At 40.2% G+C, this 23,844-nt stretch overlaps 1 protein-coding gene across 10 annotated transcripts in view; it reads right to left on the bottom strand.

Annotated features, from left to right (window-relative positions):
• Nucleotides 1-23,844, bottom strand: part of MRTFA (myocardin related transcription factor A) — a 193,120-nt gene that overhangs the window by 30,590 nt on the left and 138,686 nt on the right. For 9 of the 10 annotated variants that reach the window (XM_070506829.1, XM_070506830.1, XM_070506827.1 and 6 more), the window contains one exon: nucleotides 9,484-9,549. In XM_070506829.1, the coding sequence (XP_070362930.1) occupies nucleotides 9,484-9,490 (7 nt within the window). In that variant the 5' untranslated portion in view covers nucleotides 9,491-9,549. Of the gene's footprint in view, nucleotides 1-9,483; nucleotides 9,550-9,871; nucleotides 10,138-23,844 lie in introns of those variants that run through there. The other variant, XM_070506828.1, reaches the window with a different exon arrangement.

Raw genomic sequence — 23,844 nt, 5'->3', positions numbered from 1 at the left:
GAAAGTACGCATCAGGCTATCATCATAAAATTCCTATATCAATAAGAATCATCAGACTGTGACCTTCAGGAATTGGCATGGGGTTTGGAGCCAGACGACCTGGATTGAATCTGCTTCTGTCTTTTAGTGGTGGTGTGACCTTGGGCAAGTCACATGGCCCCTCTGAGCCTCAGTATCCTCATCCACAAAATGGCAATTATACAGACTACTGCACTGATGACCATTAGTATGAAATAAAGTGAAAGTGCTTGGCCATCTGCTAGAAGTTCTGTTAAGCTTGAGGCACTATTACTTTTTAAATTTTTCTTCTGTGCCATCCTCCTTCTGAAGGAAACTGTGTGGAGAGTCAAATGCTGAGAGCTAACTGAGCTTGACTTCCATTTTTTTCTTACTGTTTTTAGCTGTCATACCAAAATGTCTTTTAAAATATCCTGCAACAAAGACCATTAACCAGAGAGTTGTATCAACAGTTCGAGGGACTGGCCATGACAGTGAAAACCAGAACTAAGTTCATATGAATCAAAGAAAGTCTGGGTGATGAGGTATGGTTAAGGGACGATACATTCTGGAGCAAGCAAGGATCCAAACTAACAGTCAGAAAACATGCTTCACACACATCCTGTTTTGGTACTGCAGCTTGCCACCACCCCTGTTTTGGCACTTGGGCTGTCACCTCCACCCAAACCAGCAAGGAAAGTCAACTACCAAGAATGAATGTAAAAAGTGGAGACTCAAAAATGCCAAATCTTTTTCTTACCAGAAGTGCACCCTTGACCCACTGATGGTGAAAGAGACTCAAGATTGGGAATAAAGGTCAGCACACAGTCTTGTATAGCATGAATATCAACAGGTACAGCGAATTCCACAAGGTTAAAATATCAAGGGTGAAATATTTTGAACTTGGCCTTCCAGGTTTCTCTTTGACATATATGCCAGCCATGTGTGTATCTAGCTTTCACACCACAGCCCAGTCCAACGCTTTGGATCAGTCAATTATAATTCCAGTATATACTCCTTGGTGAGCACACACACACACACACACAAGCTACTGCCTCTTTCTCAAGCCCCACAGTCAATATGTCCAAGTCATCTGTTTAGATACAAGTTCCAAATCACCTTTGCACTTCTGCAAGTAACATCCCACTAGGCTGAAGAATTTAAATCACCACCACCATCATCAGATATCTATCAGGGCTCCCCAAGTGTGTAATTCTTTAGGATTTGTATTGTTTAGGGAAAACTAGTGAGCAGCAGCTTCAACAAGCATCTTTATAATCTCCTTTACTTCATTTATTATCCTGAAAAGAAGTTGGCCTTGGATATCTCAGACACTTCAAGAGCTAATTATTAAATGAAACTGAATACCTACTGTACTTTTCAGATATTAAATTGTATCAAGAACTCATATCAAGATGACGATTTCTGATGGCCTGTTCGACAGATCTCCCTGGTGGATCTTCTTTGGATTCAACAATAAATATGCTTAGAATATGAACCCACAACTCACTCTAGAGTCTTATTTTAGGATTTGCTAGCAACTGGCCAAGGAGGGAGTTTCTATGCTAGTCAATGACCACTGAGGTAGGGATTCACCCTACAACAGCAGGGAGAGAGACGAGGACACTAACATCTATCAGAAATGCAACATAAAACACCTAGGAGTGATGTGCTCAGCTGCCCTTCTCCTGAGATAGAAGATGCCCGAGGCCACATGCCTAACACAATTTTCTCTTAGCTTCAAATCTAGGGATCAGGTTAGCCTCAATCCTAGAACAGGTGTTTTACTATGGTGTTTATCAAATGCCACTTAAACTTGGGATTCAACTACAGTTAAACAGTCACATTCCTGTGCTGAGGATACATCATCTCAATCAGCTAGAGTTCTCTGCTTCTTTAAGAAAGAAAAGCTATGCTGTATACCTGAAACTAATATAATTTTATGTGCCGACTGTATCTCAATTCAAAAAAAAACCCAGCAGATGTTAGCTCAGGGCTAATCTTCCTAGGAAAAAAAAAAGGGCCAGCCTGGTGGTGCAGCAGTTAAGTTCGCACATTTTGCTTCTTGGTGGCCAGGGGTTCGCCGGTTCAGATCCTGGGTGCGGACATGGCACAGCTTGGCAAAAGCCATGCTGTGGTAGGCATCCCACATATAAAGTAGAGGAAGATGGGCATGGATGTTAGCTCAGGGCCAGTCTTCCTCAGCAAAAAGGGGATTGGCAGTAGTTAGCTCAGGGCCAATCTTCCTCAAAAAAAAAAAAAAAAAAAAGGAAACTGGCTCTTTCATCCAAAGATATCTATGTATCTAAAAGAGCCAAATGGATCACACACTACCATTTGCGAAAGTGAGCATATGAAAGAAGCAGAGCCTGAGGGCACTGACCGAACTGGAGCAGCTGGCAAACTGCAGGGTATGGGGGACGCCTTTTTTGAGTACCTACCAGAAAGGGGCACTGGTTGGATCTTGGCCAAACTTCTTTGGTTCACAGGAACAGCAGTTCAGAGACTACCACACAGTTTCTAGCAACTCGCACGTGGACTGGAGGAAATGGGAAATGACCAAGGCCCAGGTAAAGATCTGCCCGAAACTCAAAATCCACCAAGTATTGATTGGTTGACACACAATATCTCGGACATTGTAACACTTCACTTAAACCCAAAACAAATGACATTTCCTTGAATCCTACAATTTTGTCATCTGAAATCTTTGTAAGCTAAAAAAGAAAAAAAAAAAAAAAAAAGGGTAATTCAGCCTCAAACCAGGCCCTCATCTGCTCTGGAGTAACCAGTGTGTCCCCATTGGTAAACATTTCTGTGTCTTGGCAAGCTGCCCAGAAATAAAAAACATTATTTCCAACTCAGCCATTTGTTTGCTAGTTTTAAGAGAGGTTAAAAAAGAAACATCCACGACTATGGAGAAAGCAAGCCAATAAAATGATAGTCCTGTTAAATTACAACCAAAAAGGGAACAATCTCAATGCAGTACAATCATGTATCACATAACGTTTTGGTCAACAACAGACCGCATATATGATGGTGGTCCCATAAGATTAGTACCCTATAGCCTAGGTGTGTAGTAGGCTATACCATTTAGGTTTGTGACAGTATACTCTATGATGTTCACAGAACGATGAAATCGCCTAATGACACATCTCTCAGAACGCATCCCTGTCATTACGCAATGAATGACTGTATCATGTTGGCTAGTGGTTCTTTGACTCTTAATTTTCAGCAATTGTGTTTTAATCCACAGGTAGGAAGGAAAGTGGAATTCAGAAGGATTTTATTTATTGAAAAATAGTTCCTATTCCTAAATGTTGGTTTTGATAGAAATTAATGACAAATATATATTAAAAGCTGCTTTCAAATTCACAAGATGGTAGATCCAAGCTAATGCTCCTCTCATTCTTAACAGAGAATAACACTGCCTGTATTTCAAAAGCATGAACAGTACATCATCTAATTTATCTCCAAACTAAAATCTATGCGGTGGGTAGGATGGGTTATTATCCCCATTTTATAAAAGTAGAAGTTGAGTTCAGAAAAGTTACTTGATTTGCCCAAAGTCACCTTGTTCCTAAGCGGCAGAGTGAGGTCTAAAACTCCACAGTCTAATACAATAGCCACCAGCCACATGTGACTATTTAAATTTAAATTAATTAAATTAAATTAAAGTTCAGCTCTTGACTCAAGCTAGCCACATTTCAAATGCTCAAAAGCACATGTTGCTAGAGGCACAGAATATTTCCATCATCACTGAAATGCTCTTGGACAGGGCTGGTCTGGAAGCTAGTTCTTTTGAATTCATGGTCACTTGGGGAAAAGATCCCATGGCATTCCAGGATTTAACAAAGATGCCCTGATAGTGACAAAGTTAAATCATAGCTTCTTTCTCATTACAAGAAACTCCGAGGCTTCCGGAGGTTGGCTTATCTTCTCAGGGGTTACAACAACAAAAACTAGTTTTAAAAGAGCTTTACCAAAATGGATTTAATACATATGTACTCAGGAAAGAGAATCTTGAAACTCAGTTTGTGCATTTGGTGAAGAATAATACAAGCAGTAGTTCCCAAGTTACAAATAACAAAAACATTATTAAGAAGAATTTTAGCTTCAGAGGAAAAGGGATCATAGTAATCAATCCAGACACTTCCAGCCATTAAATAACCTCTTGTGAGAGTTTAGAAGAAATTTCCTCTTGGTGCAGAGACTGCTATAGTCAGATGAACACGAGATTTTCAGCTACTACTGGGGCCCAGTAAAATGACAGCTTAGATTAGCAAGAAGTGCTACAACTGGGCCACACTGTGTAGACCACTTAGCTAACACCGACAGCTGAAGCATGACAAAGGGATCAAACTGTAGAACTAAAAGGTCAGGGAGTCAAGATGTGGCAAAGCTTGTTAAAAATACAGAGCTGCTGGAACTCATTACATGAAGCCATTCTTTCTGGTTTCAGTCTGGGATTCATAGGGCCTACTTGTAGACCAATGAACTAGTCAAAACTAGCTGGCCAATTTGTTCACTTTTTTCACTTAGCAGCATGTCTGAGCACCTTTCAGGGGCCAGGTCATTTGAGAGGTCTCTGGATTGACACTAACTGGCTGCCCTCTCTGAGTTGTGCTGCCCTTACCCTCTGAATTCTCCCAACCATTTGGGGCTAAGTGTCACCAATGGTACCGGCTGGCTGCACAGAAACACCATTAAAATGAAAAAACAAGCTCACAGGGCCGGCCCCATGGCCGAGTGGTTAAGTCCGCGCACTCCACTTCGGCAGCCCAGGGTTTGCCAGTTCAGATCCTGGGTGCGGACATGGCACCGCTCATCAGGCCACGTTGAGGCGGCGTCCCACATAGCACACCCAGAAGGACCCACAACTAAAAATACACAAATATATACTGGGGGGCTTTGGAAGAAGAGAAAAAAAAGAAGAAGATTGGCAACAGATGTTAGCTCAAGTGTCAATCTTTAAAAAGAACAAAAATAAAACAAGCTCACTCAAGAAAGAGAACAAGCTCATTAGAGAATCTACAGGACAAAAATAATGACTTCTTCACATGCTTGCCAAGGCACCAAGATTCTTCTACTACATGCACATGGGAAAATACTGAACTGAGGGCCAACTGTAGCATTAAAATCATGCTATCTATGCTTTCTCAAGGATTCAGAAGAGAATAACAAAAGGCTGAGAAGAGACAAACGAGGTTCTTCTCTCATATCCAGAAAGATTACAGGACACTTTTTTCTCATTGTCTGGATCAGGAGAACTTCCATGATTTCTTTTAAAAGGTTATTCCTGTGCAGCAGCTCTTATTGCCAGAACATTTTTCTTAATTTTCACCTTAGCATTATGAACGTGTACACCTTTAAACATCAAAGAAAAAGGCTGTGGGGGAAGCCCTGTTTGAGAACGAAGTGGGGGCTGGCCCGGTGGCACAGCAGTGAAGTTCGCACATTCCGCTTCTCGGTGGCCCGGGGTTCGTGGGTTCGGATCCCAGGTGCAGACATGGCACCGCTTGGCACGCCATGCTGTGGTAGGCGTCCCACATAGAAAGTAGAAGAATATGGGGACAGATGTTAGCTCAGGGCCAGTCTTTCTCAGCAAAAAGAGGAGGACTGGCAGTAGTTAGCTCAGGGCTAATCTTCCTCCAAAAAAAAAAAAAAGAGAGAGAGAGAGAGAACGAAGTGTACTACACATGACCCAACTCTTCTATGAGTCTTCATTCTGGATACAGCAGCATTCCTGGTCTTAATCTTTGGAGTTACACACCAGCTTCCTATCTGTGCCATCTCTCCTCTTCCTCAAGATATGCAGAGTTTCAGATCATTAAAGAAAGCTTAGAGCCTGGAATATATAATCCTTTACTCTCTAGCACTCTGCATTTGGTAGGGTTTAAGTAGTGTTAAATTTGCGACATATGTTTACACAATGAGAATGAAGGATTCTGAGAAATGATCCTGTTTAAAAACACATCAGAAACCAACTTCCAGTTTAGATGCCATGAACAGAGCATATCAAGCAGCAGAGGGAGGTGGGTAGGAATTGGGAGATTCTTTAATTCCTTGAACATTATGGAAAGGCCATATCCCACCTCTGAATGATATGCAGAAACATAAACAACACTGAAGGCAAGGGAGCCACTGAAGACACTGTCCTACAGATATGATGTCAGAACTGAAAGCCAGTCCTACATGGGAACTATGCGAGAGTATTCTGGGAAATGAGGTAGGTGGGTTTTTCTTCCCAGAGCTACAAAAAGACTAGGATGAGAAGAATTTGATAACAGACATAAACACAGAAATGATAAGGCAGAATATAGCCATGACTACACTGCTTCTTTCCCTGGCTTGCGGGCCCTACCTGCTTCCTAAGTTGTACAACAAAATTAAATATAAGGCACTTTTCAGAAACTCCTCAGGCCAGCAAGATAGCAACGGAAGTGGGCACTTCAAACCAGATGTTACTTTTTCAGGTCTCCAAATTTCCAATAACAACAACTTGCTGATCATTCATGATTTGCCCCCAGCACTCCTCATATTTTCCTTAAAAGATGTGGTGTTGACGGTGAGAAGTGGGGTTGGTAGAAGATGGCAGGCGGTAGGCTTGTCAGGAAGGCAGACTATTGGGAGACTACAATAGGACTTAGGGTAGCGGGCACAGCATCATGGTGAGGAAATAGGATAACTCACAGGGTGGGGGGCTGGCAATAAAAAAGAGCCTCATCTTTGGGAACTCAGGACTCTACCTGTGTATCACCAGGTATGCAGACGAGCAGAGAACTTCACACATGAAACTATTCCCAGGCCTCAACATTCTCTTTCAGAATCTAAGAGTTTGCTACCTACTTTTTTCACTAGAAAAGCTGAAAACCAAGACTGTGTCCACAGCTGACAGTGGCTCTAGGTATGAGGGAAGATACAATATTCTCACAGAAGCCAGGCATTTCTATTCCTACTTTTCTCACTTCACAGATACAGAGAACAACCCAAAGTATACAGTCAGATATTCAGAACATTTTAGAACCTGGGCTGCTGACAGAACAGGAGCATTGCTTCAAATTCCATGCCTAGATTTTCAAGAAGTTTGCAACAGACTTCTATCTGTGTCTGTCTGTCTGTCATTTTCCGTCACACTCTCTCTCACACATACATCACACTTTACAACTGGCTGTCTTTATTCATTCATTCAGTGCCAGACACTGGGGACAGAAATATAAATAAGATACTTTCTCAAGGAGTTCACAGTCTATTTGGAGAAACAAACATAGAAGCAGATAACTGCAGGAACTGAAGCATCGCTTGTCTTAACATGGAATACCACAAGAAATGCTGGCAAGCAGACTATACAAGAGAAATCCTATTAAACAGTATCTCCAGTAGCCCCTGGTATCAAACAAAAGGCAAGAAGAAGAATGCAGGGCATTTACCCTCTACAGGGCTTTTAGATCCTGAACGTATTACAGATCCTGAGAAGCTGCATTACGCTCTCAGAACTAGTACTATCATTACAGTCAGCACCCCATGGATCATGCTCTTTATTTTCTGTATGGGTAAATTTTAGCTACTCAAATAAACTGTTAAACCATGCCCTATATTTCTTTAATCTCTATAGCATCTAGGACTACCCTGGGCACAATGTAGATGCTAAACATGTGATGTCCTTCGTGAAAGGGACAAGGTAACTTGTTCCTCTACAAAGGTTTGTAGATTGGCAGATCTGGAGGGTTTGTAAGGCACAGCACTGCCCTACCCCATCACTTTACTGATCCACTGCACAAGCCATCTGCTCTATCTGACACCTTAAGGGTTGGAGGTCGGGAGTCCTTCCCTGGAAGTCCAGAGAAGAGTACAGCATAACATGGGTAAATGGTTTGGTAGTTAATTGCAGTAAATGAATTCAAGACTTAAGTCCCCTGGCTGATGCTTGGGAGAGAAACGGACCGCAGACTCCTTATACTTGCCATACTGTTCTACCTCTTAGAAATGGACCTGCCACTCTCATGACATAAATCAAACCCCATCCTCATTTGCTCAAAAGCCTTCAATGGCTTCCCACTGTACTTAAAACCCACCTCCTCCATGTGGCTGATAAGGCCCTCATTCTGGCCCCACCCTCCTTGCCAATTTTAACTTGCCCTCACTCTCCTCTCACTTACCAGGCCCCAGCCACACTGGCTTCTTTGACATTTTCAAACATGCCAGGCTCTTGTCTGCACTAGGCCCTTATACTTGCTTTTCCTTCTCCCTGGGCCCTCTTTCTGCTTCTGAATGGCTGACTCCAACTCATCTTTCAGATCTCAGCTCAAACAGTTCCTCCTCAGGGAGGCCTTTCTTGACCATCTTATCTAAAGTGACCCCATCTCATTCCTATTACTTGTTAACACACCAACCAGCTAATTTACTTGATAGCACTTACCATGCTCTGAAATAATCTTGTTTATTTATTAGTCTCCTTGTTTATTATCAGTCTTCTCCTTCTAAATATAAACTCCTGAGAGCAGGAGCTGGATTTATCTTGCTGTATCACAGGCACATATTACATACTCAAATATTTTGAATGAATGAGTGAGTAAGAATTAGTAAAATACAGTGGCAGTGGGTCAGCAGGCACTGGGTTAAGGTAAAAAACATTAGTTCTCCCACCATGAAGCTAGAAGTTGTTGTATGACAATATTCTGTATGACATACGACATATATGTTGTATGACTTTGGGTTTTTTTCTTCATCAGAGTGTAGCCAAGTAGTGATAACATACAAAGAGAAAAGAAAGAAGAGGGAGAGCCTAAGCTCTCTGCTGACAACTTAAAAAGAAATGTCAAAAAGAGCAAAACCTTGCTGGCTCCAGCTTCCATTTAGTTTATAATGCTGTTGGTATTGAAAGCAAATTTTCTTACTTCTAACAGATCCCAAAGTTGGTTTCCTTTCTCCCCAAGTGATGCGTGCAGTTCTGTACTCACTAAGCCCAGCTCTGCGATAACCCCATCAACAACTCCATTCAAGCACACTCATACCCATGGCAGCCTTAGGATATCTGACAATCTCATTCTAAACAAAACTGTACTTGATTCAAAACACCAGTGAAAAATTATTTTCTCTTTCCAAGAACCTGAACACTAAGGCAAAACATATGCAAGAAGTGGGTGCTTCCTACAACACCCCAGCTCAAGATCTGCTCCTCCTCTAAAGGGAAGTGTAACAGGGCGTAGAAACTCTCCTAAAGGTGCACGTCAAAAGCTAAGAATGATTCAATGGCACTGTTACACTTAATGCTGTCTGCTTCACTGAACTTCATCAATTAGGGCAGTTATCTTAACTATTAGTGACTGAGAGTCCCTGAACTTGGAAAAGTACAAGAAAGAAAAGACTGAAAAATGAAACCCATCACCCTCGTTTTCTGGTGGATGCTTCCCATGGCATGTAGGGCACACACGATCATGTCCTAAAAGCAACTCTACCAAATGCTGAAGGAGAAAGAGTGGTACTTACGCGGCATGATCCCTTGGCTCACCAGTTCTTCCCGCGTCCGGCGCTGCTGGAGCTTCAACTGCAGCACTGCAAGGCAGCAAAGAGAGAGGAGAGACAAAGGCTCAGTCGGGCATTCCACCACAAAAGACACATTTTCACATGCAAAGAAAGTCTCAGAACAGAAGAGTGTAGTGTGAAAGATGGATCCCCTTTAATTGTGACTGTCTGTAATTGCAGAAGTGGCCTGATACAGCAGGGTTTCCGTATTCTGCTGTGGGCGGCGAGAGGAAGTTGCGAAGGGTCTTGCAGGGCGATAACAATCCACAAAGCACCCTAGTCTGGCTTCTTGCTCAAAACCTCCTACAAGACAGTGTCCACCTCCAAACACTAAAAACACACAAATTCTTACCTCAAAGAAAATACAATGAGGACCACAACCCAGCAGAAAAAGCTTTCTGGATGTTCTACATTTTCTTCCTGGTAGCAAATGTTTACCATCGCTTAAGTATAACGAATAATACAGTTATTCGCATAGATCAGGAAGTACTGGTTATTTGTGAAATCTTTTCTTTTGTATCTAAAAATTATACCAATTTTCACCAAGCATTGAATTTCTCTAAATCAGAAAATATTCTACCATTAATCTAACTCTTTTTCTTTTTCTTCCTCTTCCTCTTCACTTACAGCCTTTCTCTGTTGAGGTCAAACAAGCAGGCTAGACGACTCAAAAGCACATCCGGGCTAGGGGAGGGTGATAGGTGTTTCTCCTCTTTCCATCCTGGCAACACCACTTCATCAAACAACTTAATAGGGAATTTTTTTTTAAGTTAAAAGTCAATTATCTCTATTTCAAATGCCAGTGAAACCTAAAGGGTATTACCACTGCACACCATGCAGAACGATGATGGCAGGGCAGCCTGCACTCAGCGGCTAAGCAAGAAAATGTTCAGAGGAGGGTTAGGAAGATCGCACTGGCAAGGAAAGTCCCTTACATGCTAAGTCTTCAATTATAAAGTCCCCGCAAGTCACATCTGAGGGGGACCCGAATCTGTTAGGAATCATATTATCCTAATATCTGCCCTTTCCATTGACAGAGTAGTTTTTAAGAAGATCTCCAAGAACGGCAGAACCATAACTAGACTCCTGACTATACTTCAAATTCAGCAGGTCCAAAGCAGAATCTATCTTTCCCCTTAAAACCTAACCTACTTCCCATCCTTTTTATCTCTTTAATGGTATTCCTATCCCTCCCAGGACTAATATTAAAATTTTTGAGCCACCTTCAACTTCTCCACCTCCTCACGCTCCTCTCTTACCAAGTTTCCACACCACATTGTCCCATGTTGCAGTGACGGCTCACTGGCTGTGTCTCCCCCATTCTAAGTGACCCCACTCGAAGCTGCCCAATGACTCTTCCTCAAGTACCACGTACTTGCCCAGCTCTTTGTTCACTTCACCTGGAAATGCCTGCCCTCTTCACCTGACCTTCCTGGCTCACTCCCCAGCATTCAGAATTACTCTAGGCTTCCCTTCTGTGAGCTACCTTTTATGTTATAAAAAGTACAGTAATATTTTGCCCTTCAAGGGGTAATAGTTACCCCTTGAATATATCTTATCTCTCCTTTCAGTTTACAAACTCCTGGAGGGTAAGGAATATATTTTATTAACATATGCCCCCCATAGCACTTAAAACACAGTAGGCATTTAATAATTTTTTTTTTTTAAAGATTGGCACCTGGGCTAACAACTGTTGCCAATCTTCCTTTTTTTTTTTCCCAAAGATTGGCACCTGGGCTAACAACTGTTGCCAATCTTTTTTTTTTTTCTGCTTTATCTCCCCAAACCCGCCCTGTACACAGTTGTATATTTTAGTTGCATGTCCTTCTAGTTGTGGGATGTGGGACGCTGCCTCAACATGGCCTGACGAGCGGTGCCATGTCCGCGCCCAGGATCCGAACCCTGGGCCGCCGCAGCAGATCGCGTGAACTTAACCGCTCAGCCACGGAGCCGGCCCCTCTAATAATTATTTCTTGAATTGAATTGCATCTAAAAATGATATTACATACAGTCTGAGAAATCCAATCAGGAAGTTTTTACTATTATTATTTTTTTAAACAAATTAACACTGTTAAAAACAAAGACTTGCAGAATGGATGAAAACAGCAACAGCTATACTAGTAGCTAACATTTATAGAACATGTGCTCTGAGCCAGACACCATCTTATGTACTCTCATGTTTTAACTCAATTAATCTTTCTAATACCCCTATGGAGAGACATGGGCATTATTAATCCTCTTCCACAGGTAAGGAAAATGAGGCCCAGAGAGATTAAGTAATTTACCTGAGGTTATACCGCTAACAAGAGGTTAACAGGATTTGAACCCAAGCATTCTGATTCCAGCACCTGGGCTCTTACTTCTCTGCTTCTCCAGGGTCTTCAGGAGGCCTGTGCTACTGAGATAACAGGCATGGAATGTGATCACCTGGGTTCACTCTCTGGCGAGACAGACAAAGGAGCTGAGGAAACTAGATGGTTCAGGCCAGGAGCTTGGGTGATCAACTTCAGTAAAATAAATTTAATTAATCTAGGAACTTGATTCCAGAATAAATTATAATCACAAATCGGCATAATAATAATAATAATAAAACAAATAATAGGAGTCACTGAGTGTTGCTATGATGTGTCATGCCCTAGGTTAAGTGACTGACAGGCTTTTAATTAAAAAAAAAAAAGTCCTGTGAGGATGGTACAATTATAATCTCCATTTTACAGATGAGGAAACTAAGGATCAGAACTTTAAAATTTTGCCTTCAGTCACACAGCTCAAAAGTGCTGGAATGAGGTTTCATACCCAGGTCGCTGTGACTCTAAAGTGTGGGCACTTAATACCATGCCACATCTCCTTGATGGAAAGAAAGAGGAGGGCCAGACAGGATAAAGTAACAGGGGAAAAAAGGGCAAATATTTGTCATCTTTAATAGTGTTTCTAAGGCCCACTGTAACATGAGCTATTAGAAAATTATTAAATCTCACTAATTGGATTTCAGAGAATAGAGAAATCTAAATGCAATTCAAGAAGTCTGAACATTTCAAAGAAACAATAACTAATGAAAATTATGGCTATTACCCAAGAATAATTTTGAAATATCAATCAGCAGCCCTCCTAAATAAACCATATACAGACAGGGCCATAAGGGATAATGTGCAAATTTTTTCTTCTGTTTCTTTTTAAAGGTATGCTTTTTGGTGAGTAAGACAGGCCCTGAGCTAATATTTGTTGCCAATCTTCCTCTTTTTTTTTCCCCCCTCCCCAAAGGCCCAGTACATAGTTGTATATACTAGTTGTAGGTCATTCTAGTTCTTCTATTTGGGACGCCACCGCAGCATGGCTTGATGAGCAGTGCCATGTCTGCACCCAGGATCCGAACTGGCCAACCCTGGGCCAGCGAAGCAGAGCGTGTGAACTTAACCACTCAGCCACAGAGCCAGGCCCTATGCAAACTTCTTGATTGAAAAACTTCTTGCTTCATGAAAGCAAAAATTTAAGTCTGTGATTCAAGTTTTTTATGGACAGCACAGTAAAGGCCTATTTAGCTTTTTTTTTTTTTAACAGCTCTAGTTCAAAGAGGAAGGTTTATCTAATAAACCATTTCCATCTCTAAAACTAAATGAAATTAAAGTTCAGTTATCCAAAAATTCCATCTTGTCCCTCTCAGCAGTTAACTCCAAATATGCTTATCTGAAATCTGACCAAGTTCCCCATTCAAATAATAGAATTTACTCTGGATCAGTACTATCTTGGGTATTGTCACAATTTGATTGTAGGTATGTATTGTTTTATACATTGCATAGCCCTCTTCTACCAACTCTAACAATGTTTATAAGGAGGAAAAAAGAAAAGACCTAAGCAATAAACTCAGAATTATAGCAGTCAACCCATACTTCATTTTATTTTGAAATTTATCTGTTTGGCTATGCACATATACAATGATCCTTCTTCTAAGACTTTCGACTACAAGCAAATGGATATTTGTATGAATTTCCCCCTTCTCTAGTCTATCTTAATTCCTCTTAACTCCAAACACTCTAAATAAAATGCCTTTATCTTTCCAGACCTTAGGAATGATTCATTTTAGAAGAAATCGTTTAGTAACTCACTTTCAGTAAATACTCTAAGAGCCATATGTTCTATATTCACTACAGAGGGTACCCAAATCAGGAGTGTATTTCAGAGGCCATACATTTAATGCACATCCACTCTCACCAAGAAATATCTGACACTAGTTCATGATTATATTCACAGAGCAGTGATAGACCAAGGAGATTCAAGAGAGTGGGAATTTGACAAAATCTCTCTATTTCATTCTACATCACCATTTAGATTTTCTCTCCACCTCCAAGTCAATAAGAACAAAAATAACCGTTTGTGTACAAGCATGAGTCTTTCTACCTTCACTGTTATTGAATTCCACAAATTTAATATATTTTAAATCTGTTTCTAATTCGGCCTGTGGGAGCAGCCTATATAGAGATGAACAGATGTCTTTAAAGCTGATGGATGGCGAATCAACCAAGTTGTCTACCAGAAAAGGATTGGAACAAAAAGAAAATAAACCGAACCACAAAGTAGAGAACCCTAGGTTCTCCACTCCCCATGGAAATAATAAAGTTTTTCACCTTGATTGTTTTTCAAACAAAGGTAATCAACTGCTATTTGAATAACCGGCTAGTATTTGGGAAATCAAAGCAAAGGAGTGACTTGCATATATTTCTGCCCTGTAAGACCACAGAAGTATGTTGACGGCATTCAAGGGATAATGCCCAAGAACTGGACACATCAAACAATTGGGTCAATCAGGGCCGTTTGGACAGAAACAGACCAAAGTGGCGTGTTCTCAAGCCCAGCTCTGTGGCTTCCACCGGTCAGCAGTCATGGATTTCACCGGAAAGGGAGATGTGCAGCTTGGCAAGGTTGTTCCTATCTTATTCATATTTACCCATTATTGATCCCACAAAGGCTTCTAGAATACAGAACTAAAGTTATGAGGGAAGTAGAAAAAAACAGGAAGGGGGTTAGTATGGGAATGACAGCGAAAGAACAAAAACCCTCCCTCTGCATCATCCTTTGCTCAGTAAGACCCTTCAAAGAAGATTCTGACTGCAGGGACAATTCAGTTAATTCAGCCCTAACTCAGGAACACTAACAAGTCTTTTTCTCATTTCTTTAAATTTTGATATGAAACTTTAAATCAAACCTCATCAAATGACAATGAATTTGGCCACAGCTTTTCAGCCTACACAGCTCGAAAATAAACAGAAAATTCAGACAGGCCTATAACAAGCAAAGAGATTGACTTAGTAATTAAAAATCTCCCTACAAAGAAAAACCCAGGGCCAGATGGCTTCACTGGTAAATTTTACCAAACATTTAAGAGAAGAATTAATACCATTTCTTCACAAACTCTTCCAGAAAACAGAGGAGAGAACACTTCCCGACTCATTCTATGAGGCCAGTGTTACTCTGATACCAAACCCAAAGAAAGACATCATAACAAAACTAGAGATCAATATCCTTTATGACTATAGATGCAAAAATCCTCAACAAAACACTAGAAAATAGAAGCCAGAACTGGAACCAAATCTTCTGCATTTTTATCCTTGTATTCCTGCCCTTGTTCCAGTGATTCTCAACCCTTACTTCACAAATAAAATCATCTGAGAAGGTTTTTAATTGGTCTGGAGTGGGGCCTGGGCATCAGCACTTTTCAAAAGCTTGACAGATAATTCCAATGTAATGCCAGGTTAAGAACGGCTGCCCCATTTAACGCTACCTCGGCCTAAGTTAAATTCACTTTATATTGAGAAATTAAACATGTTCTGCCAACGTTCATGATGTCAATTATAGATCATGTCAAGTAATAGTACTAAGTAGATTTAATTCATCAGTAGATAACAAGCAGCTTTTCTTTTGATGCTCCCTGCTTTAAAGCACATTATCTTTTGATGTGTACTGAACAATGGTTCAATCTTTTTAAGTTAAAATTTTTGTTTTAAATTTGTTAAAAAGTTTGTAACAGTAGAGAACTTTCATTTTCTAACACACTTCTTCCACAAAAACTATTTATTGTTTACCACCAAAGGTTTGTAAGGGGGAAAAATGGCTAAAGAACAACCCAATAAAGAAAGAAAATCTCGTATCTTCAGACTCACTTCTGCAAGTTTTCTATCCAAATTTAATGCATGTGACCTGAAGCTTCATATACTAAGTTCTCTTTTATATATCGCCTAGCATATGTATTTAATAAATATTATTTGTTAAAAGTAATTTTAGATGGTACATTCTTACTCTAAATTCTGTTCCTTCTATAAATTCCCAAAACCTGATCTCCCAATAATTGGTATATTTTCTCCCCTCATTAAGCTTCAGGTACCAGTCCCAGAATAAATAAGCAAATACAATTCAGTTCAGTAATAAACACCACTACCTCTAGCTTCAAACTGGACAATAAGTTTCACTGGGAAAATGAGAGAAGGAACAGAGTGGGTTTTAGCCTTATGTGAAGCTTAGCATGCTAAGAATTAGAATATTCCTCTTTGCAGTAGTGAATCATACCTATTTTACTGGTCTATTTCATACCTCAGTTTATCCCATATGCCAAAAAAATCATTTAGTGACACCCAAATTGTAAACTATATTGCCTAACACCTAGAACCAAAGGCTCTTCTCTGAACACTTACTATTTTCATTCTTAGAATGTATGATTAAAAGTAGGTGAAGGGTGTTACATGTTAATTATATCTCAACAGAAAAATTAATTTTTCTAAAGAGAAGGTGAAGGACATCACCAGAAGAGGGTATTTTTCACATCCTGCTGCCTGGATTACTTTACAGGATCATCATCAAAATAGGGATTCGGAGTCAGGGTGGGAGAGAGTTCTCCTCCATGCATTCTCTCACTCATTCATCTAACAAATATTACTAGACAACTAATATGCGCCAGGCCCTGTGCTAGGTGCTAGATACACTATGGTCTCTGCTCACATAAAGCTTTCTGTGCAGAAGGGAAACAGACATCAAACCACATATAAATAAGTACAAGTTGTGATTAACATTTTACAGGAAAAGAATAAAGGATATGAGAGATCAGACCATGGAACCCACTGTTTCTCCTCCTCTAATGTTCTGTAATAACTGTTCACATTTCCTCTTTACTACTATACAGTCAACTGTTTAAGATACTAAAACTCCTTGAAAAACAGAGACCTCAGGGTGAACTATATTAAAATAAGTAAGGTAAAGCACACGGTTTCATTTATTCACTTTGCTTATTTGTTTAGCTGCTCCAGGGTTCACGTACTAGCTGGTCAGCACATCTATTCACCTCACATTCATGCCTTATTCAGTTCTTCCTTAGTTCCTTGTCAAAACTTTCTTAGGCATTCATTCAAGAAATATGAGAGTCTACTACAGATGCCAGACACTTTGCTTGCTGCTGGGGATAGAGCAGTGACCATACAAAGTCGCTGCCTTCAGCGGAGTTTACGCTTTCATGGGGGGAACAAACATCAAATAAGTACTTATAGGAGTGCAGAGTGTTTTTATGGAGAACATACTCAGACACCACAACCCAACTAAGCAGTCTGACTGCTCCCATGATCCAGTTCACGCACTGAAACATCTTCTGTATTCTCAAAGCCAGGGCTGGGTGCTAGAGATACATATGTGAATAAGACGTGGCTCTCATCTTCATGAAATTCTTAAAGTCCAACGGGAAAAAGAGACTCAAAATAAGTAGTTACAATGCTATAAGAAAGACACTGATGTCTGTAATATCAATTATTACTTAAAAAGTCATAGGAAAATGCATAGCTAGTACACATGCCCTACTACTAACGGTCCCTGCCAAATTCAAAGTCATTTAGTCTTATGTGTGATACACACGTATGCATAAATAATAAAAAGAAATGTTGCTTTCTTAAGAAGAATAAAAATTCAAATAACTATGTATTTTTTAAGTTCTATGGGAGTGCAAACATGATGCTACTCAACACTGGAAATCACAGAGAAAGAGAAACAAGATCATTTCTATGTGGGGTGGGACTACTGAACATATAAACTGCGCCTTAAAAATATTTTATCTTTATGATCAGTTTGTACTAAGCTTTCAAGTTATTTCCTTGTATCATTCCCAAAGAATAATACTCCTGTGGGCCCCTATTTATTGTAATCTCCCGCAAGTCCTTCCCGATAGTGACTAGAAAGACGTAAAAGAGAGGCGAGTCCCCTCACTCCTTTCCATCGCGTCTCCTGTCTCTGCTTCTCAATCCCTACCCTGTCCTATGGCATCCCTGGAATTTTTTTCTTCTCCTGTTTCTTATACATAATTTCCTCAAGCTTTCTAAACTCTAAGTTTCTCTGGCCTTTTCATGATTAATTTTCTTCCTTCAACTTGGAAAACCAGCCTGAATGGCACAGTGTACACTGCACCAGAAATGTATTTCTGGCTTGTGCTTTTAATATAAACAACAGCATTTTAAAAGCCCAAGGTATTCTATAATTAGCCCTACCCTTAACCAGAAATGGTTTACTGTCAATCTAACTGCGCTTTCTGGGGAAAGGGGCAAGCATTGTATATTGGGTTGGTTGTATGCCTATTTTATAAGTTCCAAGTGAATGCAATAACATTACAGAACTGACCTTTAAGGGGAGAGCAAAGAACATCAGAGAAAGAATTAGATGACATGGGTTCCAGTCCTGGCTCTGTTGCTACCTAATCATCACTTAACTTCTTTCAGCCTTGATCTTCTCACTACAATACAACTTGGAAAAATAATCCCTGCCCCGAGGCTCAGTAAAACACAATGTACGTGAAAAACGCTTTGTAAAACTATAACACAGAATATAAATGTTTCACTAGAGGCCTTTACATCAGATAGCTTTTCTCTAGGAGAGGAGTAAGAACTGCTAGTAATCTAGTACCACACCTCCAGTGAGATGCTTTATTTTGCAAAGTAAAGGGCTTTATATCAAAACACCCTTATTTAAAATCATATCCCAAGTTGTTCTGAGGCAGGGGGAAGGGAGGATGGTTGTTCTGGGGGAAGGGAAGGGAGGAAAGTGCTGGGAGGAAGAGAAGGGAGGAAGGTGGTGGGAAGAGGGGAAGGGGAGGGAAGGGGAGAAGGGAAGAGGGGAGGGGAGAAGGGAAGAGGGGAAGGGAAGAGGGGAAGGGAAGGGGAGAAGGGGAGGGGAGAAGGGAAGAGGGGAAGGGAAGGGAAAGGAGAAGAACCGTTTCCTTTTGAAAGGCAATTCTGGAAGACGTAGTCAGTGAAGAAGCACGCTCGTTCCCAGACTCTAGACAACCTGGTATGTATAAAGAGGAAGACTTAGAGAACGGCAGAAGAATCGGTACCCATTCATTAATAAAGTTAAATATACAGTGAGTGTTCAAAGCGCGCTCCTGAAATTCTAAGCTGTCAATACGGAAATAGTGGTTAAAGGACCCAGAAAGGACCATTCTTCTGTTGCCAGAGAAAGAAAGACCTGCAGAAATTCAGATACAGAATTAAGACAAGAAAGAGGAAGTAGAGGTGAGAAAAACAAATTCTCTCTGGGATCCTACTGATCCACCATCTAAAAATCATATGGCTAAATGCAGTGTGGTATCCTGGGTCGGATCCTGGAAGAGAAAAAGAACATCAGTGCAAAAACCCCAATAAAGCTCGGAGTTCATTTAGCGGTGTACCAGTGTTAATCTCTCAGTTATGACAAAGGTACAATTATGTAAGATGCTAACATTAGGGGCAACTGGGTCAAAAGTATATGGAAACTCTCTCTATATTATGTGTGACTTTTTCATAAGTCTAAAATTATTCCAAAATAAAAAGTTTATTTAAAAAAACCCAAGCATTTGACTTTCCCTTCAGAAAGATTCACAAATCAATTACTAAACATATCAAGGGTCAGGTTTTTTAAACTAAAATGCTGCCATCTCTTGGACAGAAAGAAATTACTGATTAATTCCTATAAATGACTAATTAATTATGTAGAACAAGTAATCATGAGCCTTCTAATAAACGCAAATTATAAAATGATTTGTAGCATAAACAAATACAATGAACCATAATGTAATGTTGAAGAGAGGAATCCCTAATTCTGCTTAAAATTACACATGCTAGAAACCATCTAAATGAGATTCAAATTTTAAATTTTATCAATATGCTCAATCATTCAACCCTTTCACAACTCCATAAATTTTTCTTCCATCTCTGTATATACTATGGAAACATGAGTTAAATTATCTTTCAAATAATCTGCTTTATAAATCAGAAACAATACCAAAAAATGATAAATGTCTTCTCTTCATCTGAATATCATCGGAGATACAGGTAAAGAGATGAGGTATTTTCCTGGGTTGGTAAACCTGGGCTACTTAAACATGTAACCTAGTAATTTACAAATGAGCTTATAAATATCTAACTTGAGCCACTAAAATAGGCAGAATAAAAGGTCTCTGTATTGTGTTATAATACTTATGCACACATCATGTCATTTAATTCTCAAAACAAAGCTATGTGAAAATGCTATTATTATACTATTTTGTAGATGAGGAAATTGAGCATTAGAGACATGAAGCAACATGCTTAAGGTCAGAGAGTAAGTAAAGGGTAGAAGAGAAAGTGGAATCCAGCTCCATCTCAATCTACAGCCTGAGCCTTTAACCACATTCTATGTTGTATTTTTCTTCCTTCATAAAACACACCAGTTCCCTGTGTTTAAGAAGGAAACCATAGGGCCAGCCCGGTGGTGCAGCAGTTAAGTGTGCATGTTCCTCTTGGGCGGCCCGGGGTTCACCGGTTCGGATCCAGGGTGCAGACATGGCACCGCTTGGCAAGCCATGTTGTGGTAGGCGTTTCACGTATAAACTAGAGGAAGATGGGCACGGATGTTAGCTCAGAGCCAGCCTTCCTTAGCAAAAAGAGGAGGATTGGTGGCAGACGTTAGCTCAGGGCTAATCTTTCTCAAAAAAAAAAAAAAAAAAAAAAAGACACTATATTAATAGTGCTATCTGTATCATGTGGCTGGAAAAAAATGATCTATATACTTACTAACTAGGGGAAAATCCAGGTGATTTCAGTGAACAGTATGTAACATGTCAGAATTCTAGAATCTGAAAAGGCTCCTTATATTCAAATTCCAAAAGGAATAGAGACTCTTAACAGGATAATGGCGCTCACATGTAAAGGTCATTCAAAAGGGCTCCTCCCAGAGACAGGAGGCAGGCTGGAAGGATACAAGACAACTTCACAGGCCTATGTCCCAACTTGGCTCTCAACGCAGAAACATCCACACCAAAAAGGTAGAGAGCACCCACTTCCTGGTACATCTTCCGTCCTGCATTCTATCAGGGGTTCTTCCTGGTACTAGGGAGATTCTGGGCATTCGTTCATTTATTGAACTAAAATTTATTGTACACCTATTACATGCTAGGCACTGTGCTAGGTGATATAGCAGTAAAATGGACAGATGAGGTCCCTGCCCTCACAAAGCATATTTTCCAGTGGAGGAAACATAATGAATAAGTTACATATAATTTCCAGCAGTACATTACGTAAAGAAAAATGCAGTGGAATAAGAGAACAGAGAGTGACTGGGGGTGGTAATTTTAGAGTACACAGGGAAGGCCCTTCTGAGGAGACAGATCACTCTTTCACAGAAGCCTAAATAATATGATAAATCATGAAAAGATCTGGAGAAAGAGTGTTCCAGGCAGCAGAAAAAAGCAGGTGCAAAGGCACTGAGGTGAGAAAAGGCTTGTCTTGAGAAAGAAACTAAGATACAAGAAATGTGGAATCTACTATGTTGAACTAACAACGCAGTCACTGGGCTGGAGTCACAGCAGTGACTCATTTAATCTCAACAGCTATTTGAGGGATGTATTACCTCTATTTTATAGACGAAGAAACAGAGGTTCAAAGAGGTTAAGCAACGATCTGCACAGCAAGTAAGAGGCAGAGCCAGAGTTCAAATACAGGTTGGCCTGATACCAAAGTCTGTGCTTTTTCTACTACATCACATTCAATGCCAAAGTCATAGCAAAAATATTAATAATTATACAAAAATAAGTAAGTGAATAAATCAAACTCTTTCCCACATCCTCAAAACTCCGAGGCTCACCATTTCATTTTGGGTAGTTGCTCATCTCCCCCCTTGAAGTAATCTGCTTCTCTAATTGCAGCAGACAGATCTCAAACTGCCAGCTACCTCAATGTCATCAGTCTCTTTCCTGAGGATCCATGAGGCAATGCTCAAACAACTCCATCACATAAGATCCCAGCATAATGTGCACCAACACCAGACGTCTGAATGGGGTGGAGATAAATTAGGAATGTGCTTCCTTTAGACTGGCAGGGCCATCTGAACAACCCCTTCCAAAGTTAAAGGCACCAGGAGCAGCATTCTCCCTGCCGCATTAGTTCTGCACGTTCACCCAGAAAATGTAGGCAGCCTCGAATCTCATTAGCTACTCCTGCTCGTATTACTGGTGCTGACATACTGCACCCAACTTTGTTGAGGGCAGGTGACAGGTGAGCAGATTCAAAACTTGGAACACGGTAGTTATTTCACAGCAAGCCAAGGGTGACAAAAATTTTTTTCCCTTAAAACTATATTACAGGGGCCGGCCCTGTGGCCCAGTGGTTAAGTTCGCGAACTCCGCTGGGGTGGCCCAGGGTGTCTCTGGTTCAGATCCTGGGCACAGACATGGCACCACTCATCAGGCCACGTTGAGGCAGAATCCCACGTACCACAACTAGAAGGACCCACAACTAAAATATACAACTATATACTGGGGGGATTTGGGGAGCAAAAGCAGAAAGAAAAAAAAAACTATATTACAGTACTTATTCTTTCTATATCTTTATAATATGGACTTGAAAAACATATAGCACAGTAGAATAATCACGACTGAAATAGTGAGGGAGGCCCAGATCCTCATGCAAATTCTGTAAATACTTGGAAAGTTGGTTTTTCCCTATTAAAGTATTTCAGACTCTCCTGATAGGCTTTTCCTATTTAGCTTCTTGATATTTTTGAAATTAACTTTCAGTGTTTGTAGCAATTAATGACATTTCACCTAATGGACATTTTGAGAAAAAAATAAACAGGTAAATTCTGATTAAAAAATATGTTTAAGTGAAAAAATTTTTTTTCCAAGGGAATGATTAGGGAACAGAGAGGTGAACAGAAATTAGAAATTTGGCCAAATGGGTTAAACACACACACAATCTGAAAGTTTGTCAAATATTTATTTGTAAAGTTCTCTACGAATATTTAAAGAAAAAAACAACAATTTCTCAGCCTTAAATCTTAGGTGATATAAAATTTCATCTATTTCAAAAAAAACCTAAAGGAATATTTTAAAATAAATTTTGGTAAAGGCTACAGCAAAATTTTTCTTCTCTGTAGAAGAATGAAATCCATAAAATTAAACTTCATGCAGCAATTGAGGTGTGCAAGATACAAGTCTATCAGCTAAGATTGTTGGAATGTTAAAATTCTCAAGACGGAATCCATAACAGAAAAGCCAGTCTAGCGTAACACGGACGCCCGTTTAACTCCTGTTGGCTCTTCCCACTCCCCATCACCCAGGCATAGTAAAGACATCTCAAAAGTAAATGCATATGGAACTGAAAGGGAGTTCGTGTTGTTAGAAGAACTACAACTTTGTATTTCCTGAAGTTTGCGTGGTTGAATTTGCAAGTGGAACATTTCATTATGCAGGTTTTGCACAAAATTTTACGAAACAAACCTGCATTAAGTTAAGCAGAACTGAAATCAATGCCTTTTCTGGCCACTTCAGGAATGACTTCCATGTATTTTCCTATCACAGAATCCTTCTTCAACACACACCATGGGTGGAGGGGACATTCCGGCTCCAAAGCTAAAATGAAGTAGAATGCAAAGTGACCAATTACCCGTTTACCACATACCACATTTTCCCAGCATAATCGTGAGTAATGCAGAGGGTGCCACACCTATCAGCAGAAGGCTTATTTTTAAAATGTCCCAGATACTAGCTTGTAGTTCCCCTTCTTCTGCATTTTCAAATCACCCCAGAATTAACATCCCTCCCTAAGAAATCTCATCCTAGTTGTTGCAGAAAAATGCATTAGACTTGTTTGACACACTGTGTGACACAACAGCAAGACCCCTCTTTCTCCGGCTCTTCTGCCTCTCTGGGGCATGAAACAGCCAGAACTACAGCAACAGCTGGGGATCATTAAACGGACAGAAATAGCTTAGGAGACTCCATTGGTGTGAGTGTGGGGAGGAGAGGCTCAGTATCAGATTAAAAAAATCAAAAGGGCAAGAGGAAAGGGG

The sequence above is a fragment of the Equus asinus genome, chromosome 4 (assembly GCF_041296235.1).
Source record: "Equus asinus isolate D_3611 breed Donkey chromosome 4, EquAss-T2T_v2, whole genome shotgun sequence".
Lineage (NCBI taxonomy): Eukaryota > Metazoa > Chordata > Mammalia > Perissodactyla > Equidae > Equus > Equus asinus.
The sequence above is the reverse complement of the archived record's forward strand: the minus strand, read 5'-3'. Positions and strand labels throughout refer to the sequence as shown.